Source organism: Neopsephotus bourkii, unplaced genomic scaffold (genome assembly GCF_033783945.1).
Source record: "Neopsephotus bourkii isolate Nb327-2 ecotype Australia unplaced genomic scaffold, CSIRO-AGI_Nbou_v1 NB_1655, whole genome shotgun sequence".
NCBI lineage: Eukaryota > Metazoa > Chordata > Aves > Psittaciformes > Psittacidae > Neopsephotus > Neopsephotus bourkii.
Window position 1 is genome coordinate 657941 of NW_026902129.1, and position 22695 is coordinate 680635.

The window sequence follows — 22695 nt, forward strand, 5'->3', positions numbered from 1 at the left end:
GCATTTTCCTAGGATCACCAGTCACAAGGGACAGAACACAAACTTCACCTCTGGTCTATTCAATGAGGTTTTGATGAGAAGAAAGTGAAATGAGACACACGTACACAAGTTGCTAACAAGAAGTGTCTGACAAAGGAGAGCAGTATTTCAAGGCAGTCAGCAAAACTACAGGTTGAGAAACAGAAAAAGATAGTTTGCTATGTTCTGAGGATTGGCTGCTTTTAATCTTCCATGTGATAATTTTGCAGGCAGTTTTACTCCTATCATGTCATAAACTAGTATTTTATCATCTGAAAAATTACATGGCCCATGTCGGTACTCAATCTGAGCATGCATCACATGGTGTGTGAATACTTCCAGGCACAGTGACTCCACCACTGCCCTGGGCAGCCTGTTCCAATGCCTCACCACCCTTTCAGAGAAGACACTGTTCATAATCTCCAGTCTAAACCTCTCCTGGTGCAGCTTGATACCGTTTCCTCTTGGTCTGTCATTTCTTACTTGAGAGCAGAGACCAGCACCTTCCTGGCTCCATCCTCCTTTCAGGTACTTGTAGAGAGTGATAAAGTCCCTTCCCAAGACCTTTCTGCACTAAAGGTGGTATCACTGTTATCATTCTTCTAGTCTACATACAAAAAGTTTGTATTTTGATTTTTCACTGCCATCTTACATAAAATAAATGGCATACTACCACAATAAAGGAAAAGAAAAAAAAAGTTCACCTACTCACCTAGAGAGCAATAATTTACCCTGAAGTTTCAAATCAGCAGCACAGTCATCAGACTGACAATTCCTCTCGAAAACAGTCTGTAAAAAGAGAAAAGAACTATTGTAGTATGAAAAGAGTATGATCAGAATTCATAGAACGGACATGTCTGGATGAAATAAACACACCAAAACCTGTGATACAGGAATATATGATGTGAGTGTTCAGGAAATTCAAGGGCAGACAAATCTCAACTTTATCAGAAGTGGCTCTATTCTCTTTTAACTGAACAAGAAGCCTCACCAGAACCAGACTTTCCCAGAGGTTTTCCTCAATCCATTCCCACTTCTCATCTGACAAGAATTACTGCTTACACAGTATTTCTGGCACTCTCATTTCTCTTCTCAACGCATGTGTATGAAAATGAAACAGCAAGTAAGATATTTATGAAACTATTTTTAGTTCTAAGAATTGCAAGTGAGGAAATCACCCACCAAACTTATTCACTAGCCTGTATTAAAGATAGAGAATTAAACTTTGTTTCTTTTTATATAAAATCCCAGACTGGTTTGAGTTGGAAGGGGCTTTAAAGCTCACCCAGTTCTGACCCACTGCCACAGGCAGGGACACCTTCCACTAGAGCAGGTTGCTCCAAGCCCCATCCAACCTGGCCTTGAACACTGCCAGGGATGGGGCAGCCACAGCTTCTCTGGGCACCCTGTGCCAGTGCCTCAGCACCCTCACAGGGAAGATTTCTGTGTGGTAGGAAACATTTTTGCCATTTTGTAAGCAACAGAAAATTGCAAAGATATGTACCAGTGAAACCATCAAACAATAGAATCACTGTCAATCTTGTGAACTCTGGTAAAGACTATCATTGAGGGAGTTTAACAGATTGATAAAGCTGGGAACTGTAAAAGGATGACATGACCCCTGGACATGGGCATGCTATTTAAACAGCAAGAAGAAGGAATACGTGAGAAGATTATCATCCTAGTTTGTCATAGCTGAAAGAGGGAGCCACCAGCGAGTGAAGGAAGAGGACAGGAACATGTTCCTGAAATCCAAGAAACCCAGATGCTGTCAAGATCATGGTTTCTTTCTCCTGCTCATGAGAACAAAGGTCAATACCCTCTGAACATATGACTAGAATTTTCAGACTCATTCTGAGTTGTAATACTCTCCAGCTTACCAGACATTCGAAGAACAAATACTCAAAACGAGGGTTGCCAACACTGTTCAGCTAGGCAACTTGGCAATACACTGATCTCTTCCTTTACTGTGAAAATTCCTTTCTTTGGGCTCGGTTTCATTACTCTTATTACCAAAGTAAATACATTTCTAACATAAATGCAAATACAGAGCAAATCTGTGCAGGACACACGTAGTGGTCAGTAGGGTTGGAGAGACCCAGGGGAGAAAAAAAAGAAGAAAAAAAGATACAGAGTTAATACATTTGTTAAGAGCCCTGTCCAGCCATATCAGAACCAGAGAAAGACTTTGAATCTTAAGCCCAGGCATAGAGATTCCTAGTTCTTGCCTCTTCAGAAAGATTCTGAGCTAAGGAGGCAGATTACTCACCTTTTTATATATCGTCAGAGCTCTCCAAAAAGGAGCAGACCCTTATGGAGTTAATTGGTGCTTGCCTAGCAGGTATGTACTATGCTGTAGGTTGTACTGACTTGCCACAAGAAAGATGGGAGGTTGGTCTTTGGGGCTAATTTACTTTGCCCTTTCATGTTCCCACCTTTTGCTGTCTCATCATTTAGTGGAAATTGTTGAGGATTTAAACACAAGGACTGAACTTACCCTTCCTCCCTAATAAAGGATACCATACCAAAGGACAAGAATAGCCTTGACACAGGAACCAGCATGAGATATTCCTCTCAAAACATGGCATGTTTCAGATGTATTAGTATCGAAAGTCCTCAGGATTAATTCTCAACCACCATAGTAGCTATATATAGGAAGTACTGTTTGACCTTCAGAAGAGAAAGAAAAATAAACTGCAAAAATATTCTTGCCTGCCAGTTTCCCTATTTGCATTGCCGAAATCTTGGCAAAGCGAACAGAAAGATCAAAGAGATGACCTGCACGTTTCAAAGAACAAAGTACTGTAAGTACGTTTAAGTAACTACCTAATAATGCTGGAATTTTGTTACTAAATCTACAGTTGCAGTTCTTTAGAAAGAATTAATAAATATCTCATTTTCTAAAACTACTGAGGATGTATCACTTCCAACACATCATGCACTAGGCAGAAGCAACTCTGAAATACTTTGGAGGTATTTCATTATGTCATAGAAACCCAAGTTTCTACACAGCACTGGGATGGGAGAAAGAAATAAGGATTAGGAGTCCCCCAGATCCATAACTGTGTAGGAAAGAACCCTTTGATTTTGTGGAGAATTCTGAACCTGAAACCATTCATGTCTGGAAGGAAAAAAGGATTCCCAGCCCAGCCCACTGGAGGAGCCACCAATGCAGCCACAGTTGGCTCAGCAGCCCACTTCAATCATAGACTAATGATATCTATGCACGATTTTGCTATTTTCCACCGTTTCTATGGTCCAGATATAGATGTCCTGACTCTACTCCACCTTCCTTTGCCTGCCACAGCCTCAACCTTGTAGCTTCTCACAGTCAGTGTCCCTCCAATTTATTCTCTGCTTTCTCACGCCTCCCCTTCCCCAGCCTGTTGTTTCTTCTGCCTTTCTAGTTGAATAATTCTTGCCTGTTCAAATCCCTCCTAATGAATTAAGGAGTAAACAGACTTGAAATCATCATAACATTTCCTAACTCTGCTTATATATTCTGTTACTGTGCCCTTACTTGGTCTGCTTGGGGGCTGTGATTACTTTGGCCAGAAACTCTACCTAACCCAGCACTGCATGTCGTTAATGCAGGAGTCCATTCCTGGGATATGCACAGGTCCACAGGCACAGGCTGCAGTACAATCACTAATTTTAAGTCTAAATCACTAATTTTAAGTCTAAGCAGTTTTAAAGTGGTTTCAGTTTTACAATACCAGTTTTAGGGATTTAGAGAGTCTTTACATATTAAAAGTGTTGAATGAGGTAATCAATGGGCTATATGTATTATCCAGAACTGGTAAAAGGGAAGTACGGCAAAATAAATTCATTGCACTTTGGAAAAGTATCAAGTCAAAAAGCCTACATTAAGATATACCCACTATAATGAGTGAATATATAGTAAGGACAGATGTAGAGCCCCTGATAAGGAAGGGGATATGTCTACATCTGGGCCTCGAAGCAGGTACCTTTGTGTCCACCCTGCCTCTTGAAGAGAGGTAGTGGATTAAATTCCACGTTCTGTGATAAAGGCCAGGGGGAAATGTAGAGTCCCCTGCCTCAGAAAGTAGTAATAGGAGGAATGCTTAGTTCCTGTATCCTAAAGCATTCTAAGCACAAAGCTGCTGAGTACTGGGCGTGAAGACATTCTCCTTTTCCTTCTTGCTCATGGAGGACTGCTAAGGAATGCTGCTAGGAGGTAAAACAAGCAATAAGGAGCCTGGCTTCTACCTAATGGTCAGAGCTCTCTGCTCAGAGGAAGGTAATCTGGGATCTCAAACCTAGCTTGCTAAATTACTTCACTTTCTTTCAATGGCTATATACAATTGAACACATCTATGTTTCTGGGAGTAGGAAAGAGAACAGGAAAGATAGAAAACACAGAAAATAGTGGAAATCATCCAACAAAGAAAAAACAAAAGTCCCTTCCCAGCTCAACCATTCTGCAATTCACTCTGCATCAAGCCTTTAACTACTTCCTCACACACCAGTCTATAAAAGTTCCTCTAACTTCATAAACTGTGTCATGTACTTCAACAAGTATAACTCAGGTTATGCAAAATAATCTGGGTTAGGAATATAAGATTCCAATCTCTACACTGACTTCCTGTAAATCGTCACCATACCCTATGGTATGTACAGGGATGACTTGATAATTAGATCGTGCTAGTAGCGCAGAAGCTATTCTAGTTAAAGAATACAGGATAAGGGGACTTGTTAGCCTAATAATTCTTTATTTTTTAGAACTTGATGCTAAATGGCTATTACCATGTTTACCTGGTGAAGTTGGGTTCCTGGGTCCTTACTTAGGTACCAAGATATGTGATCCCATTTTTAAAAGTGCTGAGCTGTAAGCAAATCTCACTGCCTTTTTTAGGAATTATTTCCTGGTTTATACCTTTACAAATCGCTTAGCCTAAATATTAGATGCAGGAGTCTGATTTTAGACCTTTACTTATTTTGTCCTTAAATTTTAAAGTTACCTGCAAAATGAAGCTATTACCTACCAATCTATTGACCAGAGAAAAAGAAGTTGTGATTGACTCTGCCCAGACATACTATGGTCCACTGTACTACTTATAGAAATGGTCCATTCATATACCCTGCTGAGCTAAATGCCAAATGGTTGATTAAAATTCCCACTAGAAAAGCAAATTATGGAAAACTTTACAGGATTTCATCAGATGTGCTGGCTATGAGGAGGACACATGATTTACACCATACCACTACTGAGTGATGGAGCAAACAGATGACAAAGGCAGGAATATCAGGGGAGTGAGAAACATTCAACAGAATCTTACTTTGAAACCAAAGAACTGTGCTTGTACTGCCTGGTGCAGGGGACCAACTTTAGCTAGCAAGCTCCTTCAGCTCCATGCAGACTCCATCAGAGCATGTCTTCATGGAAAGAAAAGAGATGCTTGTTTGTAGTGCATTAGTGTAAGAAAATAGAAACTGCCCAGTAATAATTATTTTAGTACACTAGTAAGGTTGCAACCATTTAAGTTGAACTTTTCCAGCTGGGGAATGCTACAGGGGGGTTAATCCCCTTTATTGAGTGGAAGACTTGCGACCTATGGCTCACGACTATAACCTTGCCATTTGTCAGGCCACCTAAGGCCAAATGCAATAATTCCTCCCCTATTCCATCTGCATCCTCTTTCAATAAGTGTTGAAAACCGGGTCAGAGCACCAAGCTAAAAAGAAGACAGTCAAATATAAAAGGAACAGGAACTCCCAAATGAAATCAGCTGCTTAGAAAAGATCAGGCACGAAACCTGTTAGCTATTGAAAGCAAGCATGAATTAATAAACATATGTATTAGTTATTCCTCACAGCAGTGAGTGGATTTAACAACATAATCTTTTGTCCTCATATTCTCCTGGGGTGAAGAATTACAATTGGTGGCAATAGAAATATGCCCCCAGCCTTTCAGAGCTCTATTTGATTTCTAGTCTGACTCACTCATTTTTCAGGCTGAGGCAACTTTTTCTCTTTTAAATCATTAACAGTTCAGATCGTCCAAATAGTGTTCTCATTGCACAAGACTTCAGGCCTTATAAATTCATAGAACAATAGAAGAGAAAGACCTATTGGGTTAATTGTCCCATCTCCCCATACCATTATAGGATGGATTTCTGCAGCACATCTCTCAATATATTTTCTTGTCGTGTCTTAAATGGCCTTCCTTTTATTTGGGATGACTATAGAAGAATTATATCATCTCAGGAGCGTTCTTTAATGACATTTGAGAACCTTTTCTACCCTAAACCTCCTTATTTCTACTACTAAAAGTAGAACCATGTAAGATGAATCTTTCTCACTCAGGATGCTTTCTGGCTTAAATGTTTTAAAACGAGTCAAAACCTTTGTAACTCAGCACACAATTGTATAATTAAAAATACAAAGGCATAATAACAATGACAAATGAAAAACAGATGTGGCAGCTGTTTCATCATCTGGAAATGCAAAAAGAAGTCTTCCAATCATCAGATATGCCATTTATGTCTACTTTTAGCTCATTTAGACCCCGAAGGATACGTGAAAGATCTCCCCTATAATCCACCTGCACCTCTGCGGTTTTGTATTTATGAATGCTACTGTCAACTGCCAGGGGTTTTGTAGCACTGAGGTACTCTGAGCTGAATGAACTAGTACTATCATATTATCTCCTCTCAAGATGTTAGGTATTCCAATTAAGCTCTACTGATCCTTCATTTAACTGCTGAAAAGATATGAGCAGAGCTAATGGACCCTGGCTTCCTGAAGTCTGTCTCTTGTCTCTGTAGCTTTTTAAAACTATTAGCATTTTCTTCTATGGCTCCACACATAAGAAGGAACTCCCCCTTACTTACAATTACAGTTACAATTCTCCATCCACAGAGTAGTCTGGAAATTAAATGCATGCTGTTACACTGAACTGCAGAAATTACCCAGTAGGATTTTAAGTTAGGGTGAATCAGTTCCTTGCTTTGTTTTGCTGTCATGTGCAGCTTTTGCTCTGCCTTTAAACTGTCTTTATCTCAACTCATGAGTTTTCTAACTTTTACCCTTCCAATTCCTTCCCCCATCCCATTGTTGTGGGAGTGAAGTGGCTTAGTTGCCAGCTGGGGCACAACCCTACCACCCTAAGACAGGATCACCCTATAGGCTGGCTCTCCCCTAGCACATATGCCAAGAAATGAAGGTCTGTATATCTGTATGTACATTATCATATAATATTGGCTGTTGTTCTTTAGGAAGCCCATGAGATTAAACCTGGGGATTAAACCATGTCTTGTGCATACTCAGTTATGCTGGTCTTCCTCTAATGTTAAACAGGAATGTGAACAAGTTGAACAATTACTGGGAAGCCTGTTGTTGCATAAGAACAAGCCTACAGAAACATGCACACCATCAGAGGCACTGATTTCCATTCAATTGTAGCAGCAGTGTACATGCTCTGGGTGGGTCCTTCCCAGATTTCCTGGCACAAACTGCACTCAGGCCCTGCCAGGACAGTACCGGCTCTGACCAAACTTGTCTGGAGCAAAAGACAGACACCACAAAAGGGATGGAAGAGGCAGGAGTGCAAATCATCGCTTTCAGCAATCCAACTCCAACCAAACAGAAAACAATGGAAATTAAGCAGGAAGGGTGGCACACAGTGGATCTCTGCAAGAGTAGATGCACAAGATAATTTGGGAGCTTGCTCTGCCCAACTAGGAAATAATTTAGTAGCAAGATGTTTCATGTGGAAAACAGCCATTAGGCTGACTCCTGCAGTCTCCCGAAGACTTTCTATGTGCCTGGGTTCAAATTTTACACCTATCTGGCTACTGACAAATATGCTCAGTTACTGAGGCTTCAGTGTATCGGTAAGTTGAAGTGCCTTGCCCTCCAAGACAGGAGCATCCTAACTCCTGGCTCATGCCCGGGAATAGTTTGTGGTAGTTGGTACAGGCCAGAACAGTGCCAAGAGCCATTGCAGCAGCTTACCAGGATAAACATGTCACTCCAATGCCTAGAAATGCCCTGGGCACAGCTCAATTTGCTGGCAGAGACATGACCTGACTCAAGCACGCACACTGGGATCTCTATTCTGGAGAAGGTATCATTGACAAAATGTAGACCATGCTGTGTATGGATACTACGTTTCAGCCTCCCCAGATCTTGTAATTGCTTTACCCTCAGAATGAGACTCTGTGTGTGTGTGCGTGTATGCTTGTTTTGAGATAAAGAATGTAATTATTTTTGCAGCAAACGGAAAATCACTAAAGATGTTCATAAGTCAGCTCCATAAAAATCCTCCTATAGTTTCTCATACCTGCCAACTAAGTTAATTTATGTGCAAATGTTTAACCAGCTTTTCAGACAAGTTATTTCCAAGAAATAGCCTTCTGCTTTAAAAAGGTGAAGCTTATCCCAGGGATGTGCAGCATCAGCTACTTGGAGGTGCAGCACGGTACCCAAGTCAGTGGCACAGCTGGGAACAGAATGTCCTGAACACATTCTGTCTCTTCTTAAAACTCACTAGCAGCTTTATGGCAGACCATTCATGAAGTCCTGAAGACACTGATGCAATTAAATCTACTGAGAGTATTTTCTTACAACAAAATGGTGTCTCCTTCCACATAACAGCAGGTGATTTTATTGCAGTATTTAGAATAGGCAGAATTCTGGCATACCACATTTCAAGCTCCGAGATATATTACTTGATACTACTAGGAACAAATTCCCACTGTATTTGGCAGGAGATCCCTCTCCTTCTTGGTTGATATGTATTTATACAGTGTGTATACAAAAATGAATGTTATAGTACAAACCATTCAAAACGAACTACGCCAAACCAAGTTCTAAATATACATTGATGTCCCTGAAGTAAGAAAACTTACTAGTTTTTTCCAGTGGATGGGGGTAGCAACTGGGTTTGGGAGGCAACAAAGAAGCTAATGGAAAGTCACCCTCAGAGTGGGAAGCTTTAGAGTTTGTCATATGCACTCAAGAAGTAGAATCCTTTTTTCCCCCCACCCAATCTTGACCCACCAGAGATTTTCTGTTTGAGCAAAACTGAGCTGGCTAACCACTTACAACTTGGAAAGCTGTAATCTTCCCCACACGACCAGTCTCCACCCAACAACTGTACAAGTTTCTGAGGCATCCATAAGTAGACACATACACGTAACCCTTAGGTATCTGTTTATGCTACCACAAAAAAATTAGACCAAGCTATAGCAACCATAACTTCTCGTAAGCACATACAAGAACCAAGAAAATAATTAAGTCCATGATAAATTATATGTTACTGTATCCTGCTCTAAATAGTCCCTCAGGCCAGTTTAATTACATTATTACTTCATTCTGAAGTACTAAAGCCTCTTTGCTTGCTAAAAGAGGCCAACAGATGAAGTCCCAAAATTGCATGCTTTTTCATTAGGAAATTTCAATTAAGATCCTTTTCTTCAAAGCAATCAGATGTTCAAATTATTTCTCACATTCTGATTGTTTCAAGCACAGTTCATTTAGGAATAGAAGCAGCTTCTTTCACTGAACAGTCAAGGTTTGGTTTTGGTATGATTTATTCTTAAATACGAGTATATTTGCACTGCCTTACAGTAAAAGCTGCATTCTTTTAAAATAAAGGTGACCAATAAATAAAAGCAGTTTGAATGCTATTCCACATCCACACACTCCTTTTACTACTGTAGTCCAAGTTATTAGTCCCTGATCAGACTGTTCTCTCACGTACAATGTAATACTGATTTACAAGATGAATATTCAACAAAACCCTTTTCTTTGATTACGTCATTAGGGACCTGTCACTTTTGGTGGTGGATGTCCATGAACTCTATTTCGAAGCTGTCTCCTTAATGTATTACAGTAAAGCATTATGAAGAACATCATATGCTCAACATAATCTTCAATTCGCACTTCAAGAGGCCTATTGATGGCTTTCCCACCTCCTTGTGTGTAAGCCAGCGGGCAGCACACTCCTGTTGGAAAGCCACACGTGCACACAGGGAACATCTGGTTCATGAAAAACAAACTGAAATCGCAGGGAAAGTGATCACGTCAGCTTTAACATCACTTTAGCTTAAATAATTTCTAGGTGACTTTAAAGCCCACATTTGCAAGATGTGTGGCTTTTCAAGAGGGTCTAGCAGACCAGCAGTAGGATCCTGAAAGACAGAATTTTTCCCCTTTCCTGCCCAGTCAGACCTCCCTCCCATTGCTTCAGCTGTTCTCTACTTCCAGCTTATTCTGCTGCAGTCCTTCACAAAAACCACTCACCTGAACTTTTTAGAAGCCTTTTTGCTGCCTCAAAGCAACAGATGCAACACTTCTGATTTCAAAACGCCACTTTCTGACTGGATCAATAGGATCTAGGGCTTTGGAAAAATCACATGCAACTAACTATTTAAAGACTTGAGTGCTAGCACTAACACTAAGATTTTATTCGACTTAAGAATACCCTCATCCATACTATATCTTCTGAAAAAAAGAGCTCACTAAAACTGTCTTAGACTTCCAAAATGCAAGGTCCCTATGTAATTAATCATTGGATTCTTTGAAAATGTGTATCATTTACTATATAAACTTTGCTTCCTACTTTCCCTCTTGGCCTTTAAAAACAATTTCATCTCATGAGATAACAAGAATCCTGAAAGATTCATAGAATAGTTAGGGTTGCAAAGGACCTTAAGATCATCCAGTTCCAACCCCCTGCCATTGTCACCCTGGACCATATCACCCAAGGCTCTGTCCAACTTGGCCTTGAACTCTCAGGGATAGAGCATTTACTGCTTCTCTGGGCAACCTGTTCCAGTGCCTCACCACCCTCACAGGAAAGAACTTCTTCCTTATATTTAACCTGAACTTCCCCTGTTCAGGTTTTAACCCATTACCCCTTATCCTATAATTACAGTCCCTAATGAAGAGTCGCTCTCCAGCATCCTTACAGGCCCCCTTCAGATACTGGAAGGCTGCTATGAGGTTTCAATGCAGCTTCGCTTCTCCAGGCTGAACAGCCCCAAGTTTCTCAGCCTGTCTTTATACAGGAGGTGCTCCAGTCCCCTGATCATCCTCATGGCCCTCCTCTGGACTTGTTCCAACAGTTTCATGTCCTTTTTATGTTGAGGACACCAGAACTGTACACAATACTCCAAGTGAGGTCTCACGAGAGCAGAGTAGAGGGGCAGGATCACCTCCTTCGACTTGCTATGGTCACGCTCTTTTTGATTCATGGCTGGTTTCTGGGCTGCAAGTGCACACTGCCGGCTCTTATTCAGTTTCTTATCAACCAAAACCACTATGCCCTGATTTTCCCATGGAAATGGTCTTTGAGGACCCTGCCACCATGCCCTAAGGCTACTCTGTCAGGGCTTTGTCACCATGACTGCTACACTAGCTCTAAACCTCTTCCCACTTCCTTAGGTGCAAGCACACTTGCAGGCATACCCCATGTCGAAATCCTTTTCTGACTAAGCTAAGTGAACAACATCTGGAAAGCAAATGGAAAGGGATTGTTAAACTCGCCCCCTCCCATCCAAATTACACAAGAAACCAAGTCAGGAAAATCCCACTGTATCTTTGTTTCTACTGTATAATGTCAGCATTCAAGTATTTAAATATTGATCTGAGACTATGTCTGCAGGGCAAGATGAAACCTTTGAGTTTAAACACAGTGGTAAAGCATCCGAGCTGTTTTGCTCATGTAACACTTCCGTTTTCAGTACACTGCCTAAATTCCGAAGTTCTCCCCAATTTCCCATCATACCATTGCAACAATACAATATTCAGATATGTTAACGGCCACACAGTCCCTCTTTGTAAAATTAAGTATTTCTTAGATGCATCTTCCATTCATACATTTATAAAAAATAAACCATACTTGAACAAATACACGTCTCTAAGTACAAGGATTATAGCCAAACACAGTTCAAAAGACTTGTGTAATATGACAAAGCAAATCTCTTTTAAGCATTTTTGTTATTTTTTTTATTTTAATAGTATTCAGGGGCCTGCAATTTCAGCACAGTAACATAACCCTGAGAGCAGGATCAGAAAGTAATGTTACAGATGAACATGCAACCATTACTTAACAGGCATGAACCTCTCAGGGTTAAAAACCAGATCTAACAATTCAGTGTTAAAAGCCTCAGACTCCAGACAGTCTTTTCACAAGGTTTTTAAAGTTTCCTATTCACAAGCAATGCCAGCTCATAACTGTAAGCATGCTTTGGAAAATAAACTTGACTGGATGCAACCCTGAGCAACACAATCTAACTTGTAAATTGGCTCCACTTTGAGCAAGGAACTGGATCTCCGAAGGTCCCTTCCAGCCCCAAATTACCCTGCAATTCTGACAAACAAGAAGTTTGCAAGCCGCAGAAATCTGATTTCCCTATGGAACCTCAAGCTTCACAGTTGGATGCTCCAGTGCCGGCACTGTGGGAGGCTGAATTGGCCTGCAGCTGCAAGGACTGTACTGGAAGTGGAGTCTTTAGAAAGGTCACTAACAGGGTCTCTCTCCTAACCTGCTTCATGAACCCTGAAGGTGTTTAATACCTTCAGAAGCACTGTCTCGATCACTCCTGTCAAAACCTGCCAAAATTGGCCAACATTTCCCAAAGATACTAGTGAGGTCAAGACAGACAAACAAGACAGGCAGGATAATCACATTCACTTCAATTCCTTCAGGAACAGTTTGGAAGAAAGAACAAAACAAACAAAACAAATCTTTATTCTCTAAATGAGAAGTGTTTCAACATTAAGGGAGTTTTGCTCCCACCAAAATTAAAGACAAAAGTGTTTTCTGCTTTGCAGTGGAACAAAATGGGATCCTAATAAGTACATGGCTGCACTTACACTTTACTTTTTCCAAAACATACCATCTTACTTTAGCAGGGCATGTCCTGCATTAACTGAAGAAGTGGGTTTCCCCTGCCACAAGACTGCAAGTGAGGAAGCCTCAAGAAAAGAGGGCAGTTGGGCCAGGCAAGTTTTCCTTTACTCTGTCCACTGTTCCTCTTCACACAGATGGGGAAATTCCCACATCCCCTTCTGGAGCCAGCCCTGTCTCTCCAGCACTACTGATGGCCCAATCTGGACAGCAAGCCAGGGCCAAGCCTTTCACAAGAACCTCCTACAGGAAGAGAAGAATCAGAAGGAGCAGGACCTTTGTCACTCTTTACCTTATAGAATGTACTGGGTTGGAAGGGACCTTAAAGCTCATCCAGTTCCAACCCCTGCCATGGGCAGGGACACCTTCCACTAGAGCAGGTTGCTCCAAGCCCTGTCCAACCCAGCTTTGAACACTGCCAGGGATGGGCATTCACAGATTCTCTGGGCAACCTGTGCCAGCGCCTCACCACCCTCCATCTTCTCAACATAAAGACCCCGAAACAAGAAAGTGACCTCACCTTGCACTGTCCAACTTTGTCAGCACAAGTCTTTACTATATCATGAAGAAACATAGATGTCACCCACAGTAAGGATTGTACAAAAAGACTACTGTGTGCAAACAACCCAGAGCTTGGAAAGCCACTTCATGTCCATTTCTGATGTCAGTTCAGCCACAGACCTTCTGGGGAAATAACACAATCCAAATCTAACCTGGTTCCTTTGTGCTATCTTTTGTCCTTTCTTCCAGCGGAGAATGGGCTTGAGAGCAGGCAGATCCTTGTCCTCTTTTCCTCTTTCTATTACATGTTCCCCAAGGCTGTATGCAGCTTCAAATACAATTGGAGATATAACGTCTTTGACTCTTTTCTGTAAGAGAAAACAAACAGGTATTTCACCTATGCATGTAGGCAAGCGGATTTTTATACACAACCATTAAACATATAATTACAGCAAATTTTCTGTTCAACACTGCAGACAAGAAGCAGGCTTCTCTACTCCTTTATTTTTTGTATGTGTCAAATAGGAATGAGTGCATTATCCCAAAACAAGTCAGAAGACCTACTCTTGTAGGTCTCTACAGAAGCAGTGGCATGTTTGGCACACCTATAAATTCAGTTTTAATAAACCAAATACATTTCCTTAAAAAATAAAGTAAGTTCATAATTGTTTCCATTAGTTCTCCACAATGTGCAAGCAAAGAGCAAATCATCTTCATCTCTGGGGTTTCTAAAACCTAGATTTTTATTGAGGTCACCTCCAGTGCGCTCACTTATTAAAAGAAGACTGGTTTCTAATATCAATGAAATGAATGGATGGGTAAAGGTACAAATGTGGCTATAATACATGTTCACAGACATGCAGGGGCAAGAAAAGCCATCTTCCATCACACTTCTACAGCAAAACTCACAGCTCCTGCACCCTCAGCACATTTACACTTTCAGTGTATAAAGGAAGAAAGTTTTTCAGTTTCTCTATTTGCTATATTCTAGGCTTCAAACTAGATGTATTAAATGGTGCCACATTATGCATCTGATGGGATGAAAGGATTGCCTTTTCTTGTTGTTGGAGCCCAAGCCACAAAACCCGTACCATTTGCCACATATGTGACACCTAAATCCAGTTTGCTGTGTGAGGATAAAATGCTCATTGTGGTCTGTTCAGTCCTGACTTCCCAAGTCCAATTTATGAGAAAACTGAAGTGGCACATGCTCTACCAGTAAACAGGCAAGCGTTCCTCTCAAATTTTAGCTACTTTAAAGCTTAGTGTGAATTCAACGCAGATGAAATTGAGGGAATAAATAAATACCATACATAAGCACAACAAATCTTCAAATGGGCAAACTCTCAACTTAGCCTTGCATCAGTTAGCAAGCTTCTCTGAACACAGTCTGCCAACCACAACATGTAATTGATATGCAATGCAATTTAAATTGCATCTTCCAGATGTGGGAAAGCTGGGCGCTCACTTGCTTTTTGACCACCCTATTTCATCTCTTTGAAGGCAAGTATTTGCTCTCTCTAATACGTTGATTGGCTACAGATCTCTGAAGTCAGACAAAGATTAGTGGCTAACCAAACTCTCAAATCACCGGTTAGCTGGGTGAACAACAGCAGAGACCAGGTTAAATGGCATTTACCCTCCCACACCTTGAAGCCTCCAGCCAGTCCCTGAATTCACTTCCACCACCAATGTTTGCCCATGTCCTGTGCCCAGCAGCAGCCCAGAATTATCTGAAGTTTAGACCATGCATTTCTTGGAGTGGTTTGTGCATTCTTGGTAATGGACACCAATCAACACCAGACATATCAACAGTGGTGGCAGCAGCTCTGTGACCTCTTTCCCACCCATACAAAGGACCACACATATGCTGGGGCATTGCTAATCCCCTTGTCAGACAACACACCGATGGCTTCAGCCCCTTCCACAGTCCCTACCCTTAGGGCAGGAGTTGCACCTTACAGAGATTACTAAATAACAGAGATTCAGCTAAACAGCAAGCCTCGGCCAGCAGGTCAAAGGAGATGATTCTTCCCCTCTACTCTGCTCTGGTGAGACACACCTGCAGTCCTGCATCCAGCACTGGAGCAACAACACTAGAGGGACGTGGAGCTTTTGGAGCGAGTCCAAAGGAGGCCACAGCAATGATCAGAGGTGTGGAGCACCTCTGCTATGGAGACAGGCTGAGAGAGCTGGACTTGTTCAGTCTGGAGAAAAGAAGGCGCTGGGGAGACCTTATAACAGTCTTCCAATACCTAAAGAGACCAGCAAGAAATCTGGAGAAGGACTTTTTACAAGGGCCTGTAGTGACAGGTCAAGGGGAAATGGCTTTAACCTGACAAGAGGGGAGATTGAGATGAGCTCTTAGGCAGAAGTTCTTCCCGGTGAGGGTGCTGAGGCGCTGGCACAGGGTGCGCAAAGAAGCTGTGGCTGCCCCATTCCTGGCAGTGTTCAAGGCCAGGTTGGACACAGGGGCTTGGAGCAACCTGCTCTAGTGGAAGGTGTCCCTGCCCGTGGCAGGGGGTTGGAACTGGGTGAGCTTTAAGGTCCCTTCCAACCCAAACCTGTCTAGGATTCTGATTCTACTACAACTCACAGAAGCTGCTAGCTTTGCTCTCACAGAAAAAAAATCACAAGTATTAACTTAAACAAGGATTGTATCAATATACAAGATGAATATATATACAGAAAAACAAAGCCATAAAAGAGCATCCTATGCAGCAACAGTCAAACACAAATCATCAGGGAAGTCATCACCTAATCCAAACGTAGGCAACCAACTGCATAAACATGGAATAATTAAAAACGTATGGAGTGGGTTAAATTAAAATCCACCTTTTTTTTTAAACTTCTATTACTACAGTATGGTGTGAATAAGTGTTTAATGACTTTTAAGTGTTTTAATATGATCTTGCAGGGTTCAGTCCAACGCCCTTTGAAGTCAAAAGGCAAGTTTCCCATTGACTTCAATGAATGTTGGAGTGTGCCCATATTGTTTGCTGGTGTCTCTTTCTGCTTGATTTTAGTGGTGAAATTCTGACTTCCAGCAGCTAGATTAATTACATGTGTGCATATTCTCTTACCACAGCCCTGGGGAAATGTATTTCACATACCCACTTGTCTTTAATTAAGGATTAAAGTACGAATGCTACCCAGTTATTAATTTTGCCACATGTTCAGTCCCTTCTGCTCACAATCCTAGAAACACAAAGGCGACAGTCTGTGGGATTTGTCCTCAGTAAGAAACAAGACAGTTCTGTCTCACAGGTACACCACAGACTGACTCGGATGTGAGCACGTAAAAAGAATAATGAATATTTGACCAAATGCAATCCGGAGAAGTACTATTTTAGGTTGGAAATACACTCAGTTTCTTAGAGTCCACCCAAACATACCGCTTCCAGTGGCTGAATCATATACTGGCAACACAGCCCATGGATTGCTTTTAAATATTCCTGATTTCTAAAAGGAAGTCAAAAGATACAATGACAATCAGGTCTGAGCTAGACTGAAAATTCCTTCAAGTCAAGGAAACTATTGCTGTTTGTATCAGTCACATGGTCCTACCAAAGTGGCTTTGTCAAGGAAAATAATTTCCACAAGCAGCTTTTACACAATGCTGTTATGCTAAGGAAGTATTGAAGGTTAAAGACGCCACTTTATCATGAAAAAGCATTCCTGGCAAATCACAGGGCATGAACAGCACAGCTTCATTAATAAAAAGGACTTTCAGAGGACATTAAAACAAGTGTAATATGCAAAGAGTTCACATCAGCAACAGAAACAACTGCGTAACAAGGGTTCAGTGAGTAACAGGAGTGAATATCCAGCCTATACAGACTGGATGTTACTAAATTACTGCAAGTTTTCACTGTGCCTGAATTAGAACTGGGGATCTGAAGCCAGGTTTCCCACAAGCCTTTAGCTGTCTTACGTAGTCTGCTTGTTCTTACAAGCACTTTCTCTAGGGTGGTTATTTTTTTTCCTTCCTGTCTTTCAGACCAGATTTCATTCTAGACATAAGAAACTTTTGCAATCAGGCTTTTGCAGAAATCAATACGCTTCAGTCCATGTAAATTACCCTTCTGCCAGTATCCCTTCCTGCAATGGTAACAGCCCTAGCCAGCTGTATCCTTTCGTCAGGATCTTTTATCTTTTCCTGTGAGGCACATTGCTTGACATCACTCTGAACTGAAGAAAAAGGTGTTTTGGTATGAACAAGCTGGGTTTTTATCACGGGTATTGCAGGATGTTTCCTCATTAGTATCTAGCAAAGACAACTCAGATTCCAAAAAGAGCACACCCTTAAGAGCATCGAAGAAAGCAATAAGGCACTTGGAGATGCTTCAAAAGACACCATGGTCCTGAAAGCTCACCCTAACAAAAAACAGACTTGCCATCTCCTCTTCCATGACAACCACCTCATATACACATACATTTTCTAAATGCTGTGGTAGAAGCTGTGCATAGCCACATATTTCTTCCTGTTTGTTTTCTGTCTTAGCAGGGAAGAAACAAGCAAGCAAGCAGTCTCTGCCAGATTTATGAGTGCATTTCTGTTTGGCTTTACTACCAAAAAAGTCCCAAGAATCTGAAAAGTAATCACAGAGCAATCATCAAACTTTAGAGCTGTGATTCTGAACATCATTTCCACTTCCCTCTCAAAGATGGAGAGTGGTGACTGTAAGAAATCATGTTCTGTGCTTTTCATAGGCACAGCCAAAGGCATGTCATGACAACAAAAACATAGGCACGGATCCCAACATCCTAAAGGCACACTACCTTGGCATGCAGCCACTGCCTTCTCCAACCTTAAGTTTGTGCTACCAAGAGCTCCCACACATCAGGAACTTGGGCAAATGTGGATGGAACAAGACAGGGCTTTAGTCAAGGGATAGGATTTATTCTGCTCATGATATGAGTAGTTGCCAAAGAGGACTGGGTATTATTTCAGCTTGTTTTCGGCTCAGTGCCACAGTACAGTCAGGGGACTGTACACGAGCCCAATAAATCATCACATTTAATCCCCTGTCTTCTACAAGGTGAAAGTCTCCAGCAGGGGCTCTGAGGAGTGCCAAATTTCATTTTTAATTATGGCCAATGGGCTGAGAAATAAATTGAGATGTAAATAATTCCCCACAATCTACAGCATGAGTCCTGCAGGAATAAAGGACAAAATGTGGTCCTTTAAAGCAATGAATATGAAGTCATTTCCAGCAGCATTGAGAGGAAATACACGTAACCATCAGGGTGACTTCTGCGGTTGCCCCTTTTTTGCCCTTGTTCATGTTTTTCTGGAGCTTCTCTCCTCTTTCCCTGTAGGAACAGGTCTTGGATTTGTTGGGTCTTTTTTTTTACTTGCTCTGATTTGATCTTGAGGACATCAACCCGTGCATAGATTCCAGAGCTTTGACTGAATTCAGCACAGCCTTTTAGTACTTCTGAGAATCAAGCTCTGTTTAGTTTGATGTCTAAGAATGAATTCAAGAACCTGGCTTTAAAACTCTCCACTTGAAACTTTTAGTCTAAACATATTTATTTCAAGTTTTAAACAAGCACTAATAATAGACTATAGGAATTTTTGCAGCCTTAAAACACACAAAATCAATGCGACGATCTAATTTAATAGGTAACATGCTAATGCTGTAAGATGCATAATAGCCATCATGCTAATGCTAATCCAGCATAATATTTTAATCAGCCCACGGGTCACTACCACATAACTCCTCAACTCAGTGCCAAGAGACATATAGTCACCTTTTTAGTAATATAAAAAGTGACTCAAATGTCCACTAGCCGTCAGAGCCAAAAGCCACTACTTCCATAATGTATCAAATAGAATATCAGCTTGGTCTTAATAAACATATATTATTGCTTATGAATCAAAATAATGACAGTGCTTGACTTCAAAATTAATTACCTTCTTCTATTATCTCAGCCTTGCTCTCTAAACTCTGAGTCAGTCAGGATGCAAGACTTAAGATCCATGCAATTCAATGAAAGTATCAATTAGACAAATTTGCTTTAAACTGGAAAACATATTTCCATTCAGTTCAGACAAATGAATGTGCCCATGTCATTCTTATACCTGAAAATGAGTAAGGGGTGACCTATACCACCTCTGTCCTGTGTTTACTTTGATATTCTAGAACTTGTAATTATTTAGTTCAGATTTTAGCATTGGCATCTCCCCATTGTAAAGACAAACAAAAATTGGTCATGCAAAAGTTGTCTAGACAAGATCAAGTTTCCATTCCACACACAAGTTGGGTTTTTTAATTTTTATTTTAGGATGCTACTGTAGCTAATGGGGGGGGGGGGGGAGGAAGCCAACTGCAAACTCTTTTCCAGAGAAGAGGCAGAAATAGACATTTACTTGGTTGGTACTCATTTACAACATTATTGGTGATTTTTTTGTCAGATCTGTAGCATCTGAAGGCAATCACACCCCTGATGTTTCAATAATACATGCTTCTGTTTTCTTTTAAAATCTTGTGACAGCTACAGTTCAATAAAGTAGGCAAATAGTCTTTGTTGCTAAACTTCAAACATTACCAGGCTTCCGAAGAATCCAAAAGCTTAAAACAGGGAAAAAAAGAGCAAAGGGTTTGCAGGGTGTCACACCCCTAAGTGTTATTTAGGGTTAGCATTTTCCATTGAATAGGAGCGCTTCCTCTGACCTCTTCCTAAGTTACTCCAGCACACTAGCATTGCCATTAGGTCAGCAACCCCTCTGCACAAACTCTGATAACTGGAAAGACATCGTGGGAGAGAAAGAAGCAAATCCTGGGGAATCTGGTGTTAAATAAACACCAGGCGCCCAGGAGCCTGTATGCATGGAAAGGACACCCTGAGACAGCAAGAGAAGAGCTGCTATTCCAAACCCCAGCTGGGTACAATCACATTCTGAGTTTAAATAAGTGCTCATCATCCCTGCCATCTGGCTTCCCGCTATCAGCTGGGGAGTGATAACGGTATTACTGATGTCCGCATGGGAGAGATTGTGATCAATTGCGTAAATATTCCATGTCAAAGGTTACAAAGACTTAGCAAGAATCTATTACTGATAATCCTTTCATGTTGATCAGTTAGAAAAGTCACTATGCGTCACCTAGATATAATATTATGTTTTAGTGAACTCAGACCTAGATTTTCTAGCTCAGTACTAACACGCATCATGTACTAACACGCATCATGACAACAGAGTTTCACATCCTATCTATACATTTGAATGTTAGGTCTTTTATTTGACCTAATGTTTTCAGTTATGCTTTTATCACCCATTCCCCTTCTCTCTTTTGTAGCTCACTTTCAGTCTTTTACTGGGTTTTTTTAGATGAAAAATAAGGAAAATAATTATCTAAAACCATGTTACTCCCTTCTGAAGAAAACACCCCTGCTGGGCTCAGTTGCCCAGCTTTTTCCTGGTTCCAGGCCAGACACAACCAATCTCCATAATATACAACTGGATACCTGCAATACCAACAGGACAGAAATATTAGAAAGTCTGGGACACAAGTTGTATTTGTAAAATGAAGATCTCAACTTAGGTGAGTAAAGAGAACCCAAGAAGGAAGAACAGAGGTAACAATATAAAAGTTTATTTATTTTACTCTCTTTCTGAAAATATGATCTTTTTCAGCAGGGAATTATATGCAGAAAAGAGACAATAATTAAATCCAGACTCTTCCTGCACATATGTAACCCTATCATATACTTGTGTTTTCCAGTGGAGTTACTGCGTTTTGTATTCTGCTGATACAAGATTTTATCAAAACCAAGCTCTAAAGAGATTTCCTTTATAGTGTTTTAAAACATGCTGAATCCAGAATATGAGTTAATTCAACTACCTGCTTCCCTTTATACAGCATTTCCCTTCAACCCTGATGCAGAAGCTAAACACAGGGATCTTTGTGTATGAAGCTGTTAGAACAGAAGGAGTTTAAGACCCTTGTTTCCTGGGTCATCATATATGATAACAGTTCTGCTTAAAGCCTGACACATCCATGGACCTGGGGGAGTGGTGTTTGGCCAGAACATCCCAGTAGACTTTAATGCTCATATACTGTATTTGCTTTCTCACTCTCTTGTTTTTGTCCTGTGTACATCTATCAAGGGATAAAAACTCTCTAAGGAAGACCAGTCATCCTTCCCTCATTCCGTTGTTCTTCAGATGGATTTTTCTCCTTCTTTTGAAAGACAACCCAAAGAAAACAGCAGAATCAACCTTTCTGAGTGCACAGCAAGAGGCAACAAAAGTAATCAAAAGGCTTCTCCCAAAATCTCTGTAGAGGACATGGGAAACACAGGGAGGGCTAAGATACAGAACACACTCCTCTCCTCAGTGCTTCTCATTGACCATCCCACAAAGTGGCTAACTAAATGCCTGCTCCTGTCTGGAGATGCCTGTCATTTCTCAAGGGGAATGAGCATCCAACACATGTTTATGGGAATTAAGAAAGGATCCACTCCTCTTCTTGGATCTGAGTCCTTGGACGCATTTTATCTCACACTGCCATAAGGTACGTCTGTCTCATATCTACCAGTCACTTTATTACCAGTAGGTCAAACATCTATAGGCTGACTGAGATTGTCCTGCTGCATTGCCCAGGTTTGCAGTGGGTTTGAGAAAAGCACTGGTTTGTGCCAACTGCCAGATGTCCCCTCAGTTCTAACCCTGGTATCTCAAATGGTCAAAGTGGATGAATATCTCCTAGAAGACTCAGGGCAGAAGACAGAAAGCCTGGATGGCTAGGAAATAGCACTGGAAAATCTATTTTGGTGGATATTTCATTTTAAGGTGACTGGACTTGAAGGCCTGACACTACACTGCTACAGTCCTTTCAACACTGTTGTGACAAAGAGCATTTCGTCAATACAGCTTTATGAGAAGCACAAGCATGCAACAAAGGAATGTTCTACTTCAGCCCAGTATCCTACAGAAAACAGCTAAAGGCAAAAAAAAATATAAGATAATAGCAGCATTGTGTCAGGATTGAAAGTAAGCAGAATCGTCCCCAGTAGAAGAGGATAGGTAGAGATGAAAGAAGGTTATCGCTGACATTTTCACTGATAGTATTTTAATTCAGTTGAGGAGATCTCATAGAAAAGGCCCTCAGAAGTCTTGTAAAGAAAACAACACACTACTCACCCTGCCTGTATGCAGCTGAGAAAGTCTGAGGGCATATATTCATATGTTCATGGCAGGGGGTTGGAACAAGACGATCTTAAGGTCCTTTCCAACCCCAACTGTTCTATGATTCTAAGTTCATATATTTTCATTGACATGCTATTGA

At 41.0% G+C, this 22695-nt stretch overlaps 1 protein-coding gene across 1 annotated transcript in view; it reads right to left on the reverse strand.

Annotated features, from left to right (window-relative positions):
* The window catches only part of ITGA9 (integrin subunit alpha 9), a 214367-nt gene that overhangs the window by 87810 nt on the left and 103862 nt on the right, over nt 1–22695 (reverse strand). Inside the window, exons 16-17 of the mRNA XM_061375024.1 lie at nt 13612–13767; nt 731–807 (exon numbers count right to left, since the gene is read on the reverse strand). Of these exons, the coding sequence (XP_061231008.1) occupies nt 731–807; nt 13612–13767 (233 nt within the window). The remainder of the gene's footprint in view (nt 1–730; nt 808–13611; nt 13768–22695) is intronic.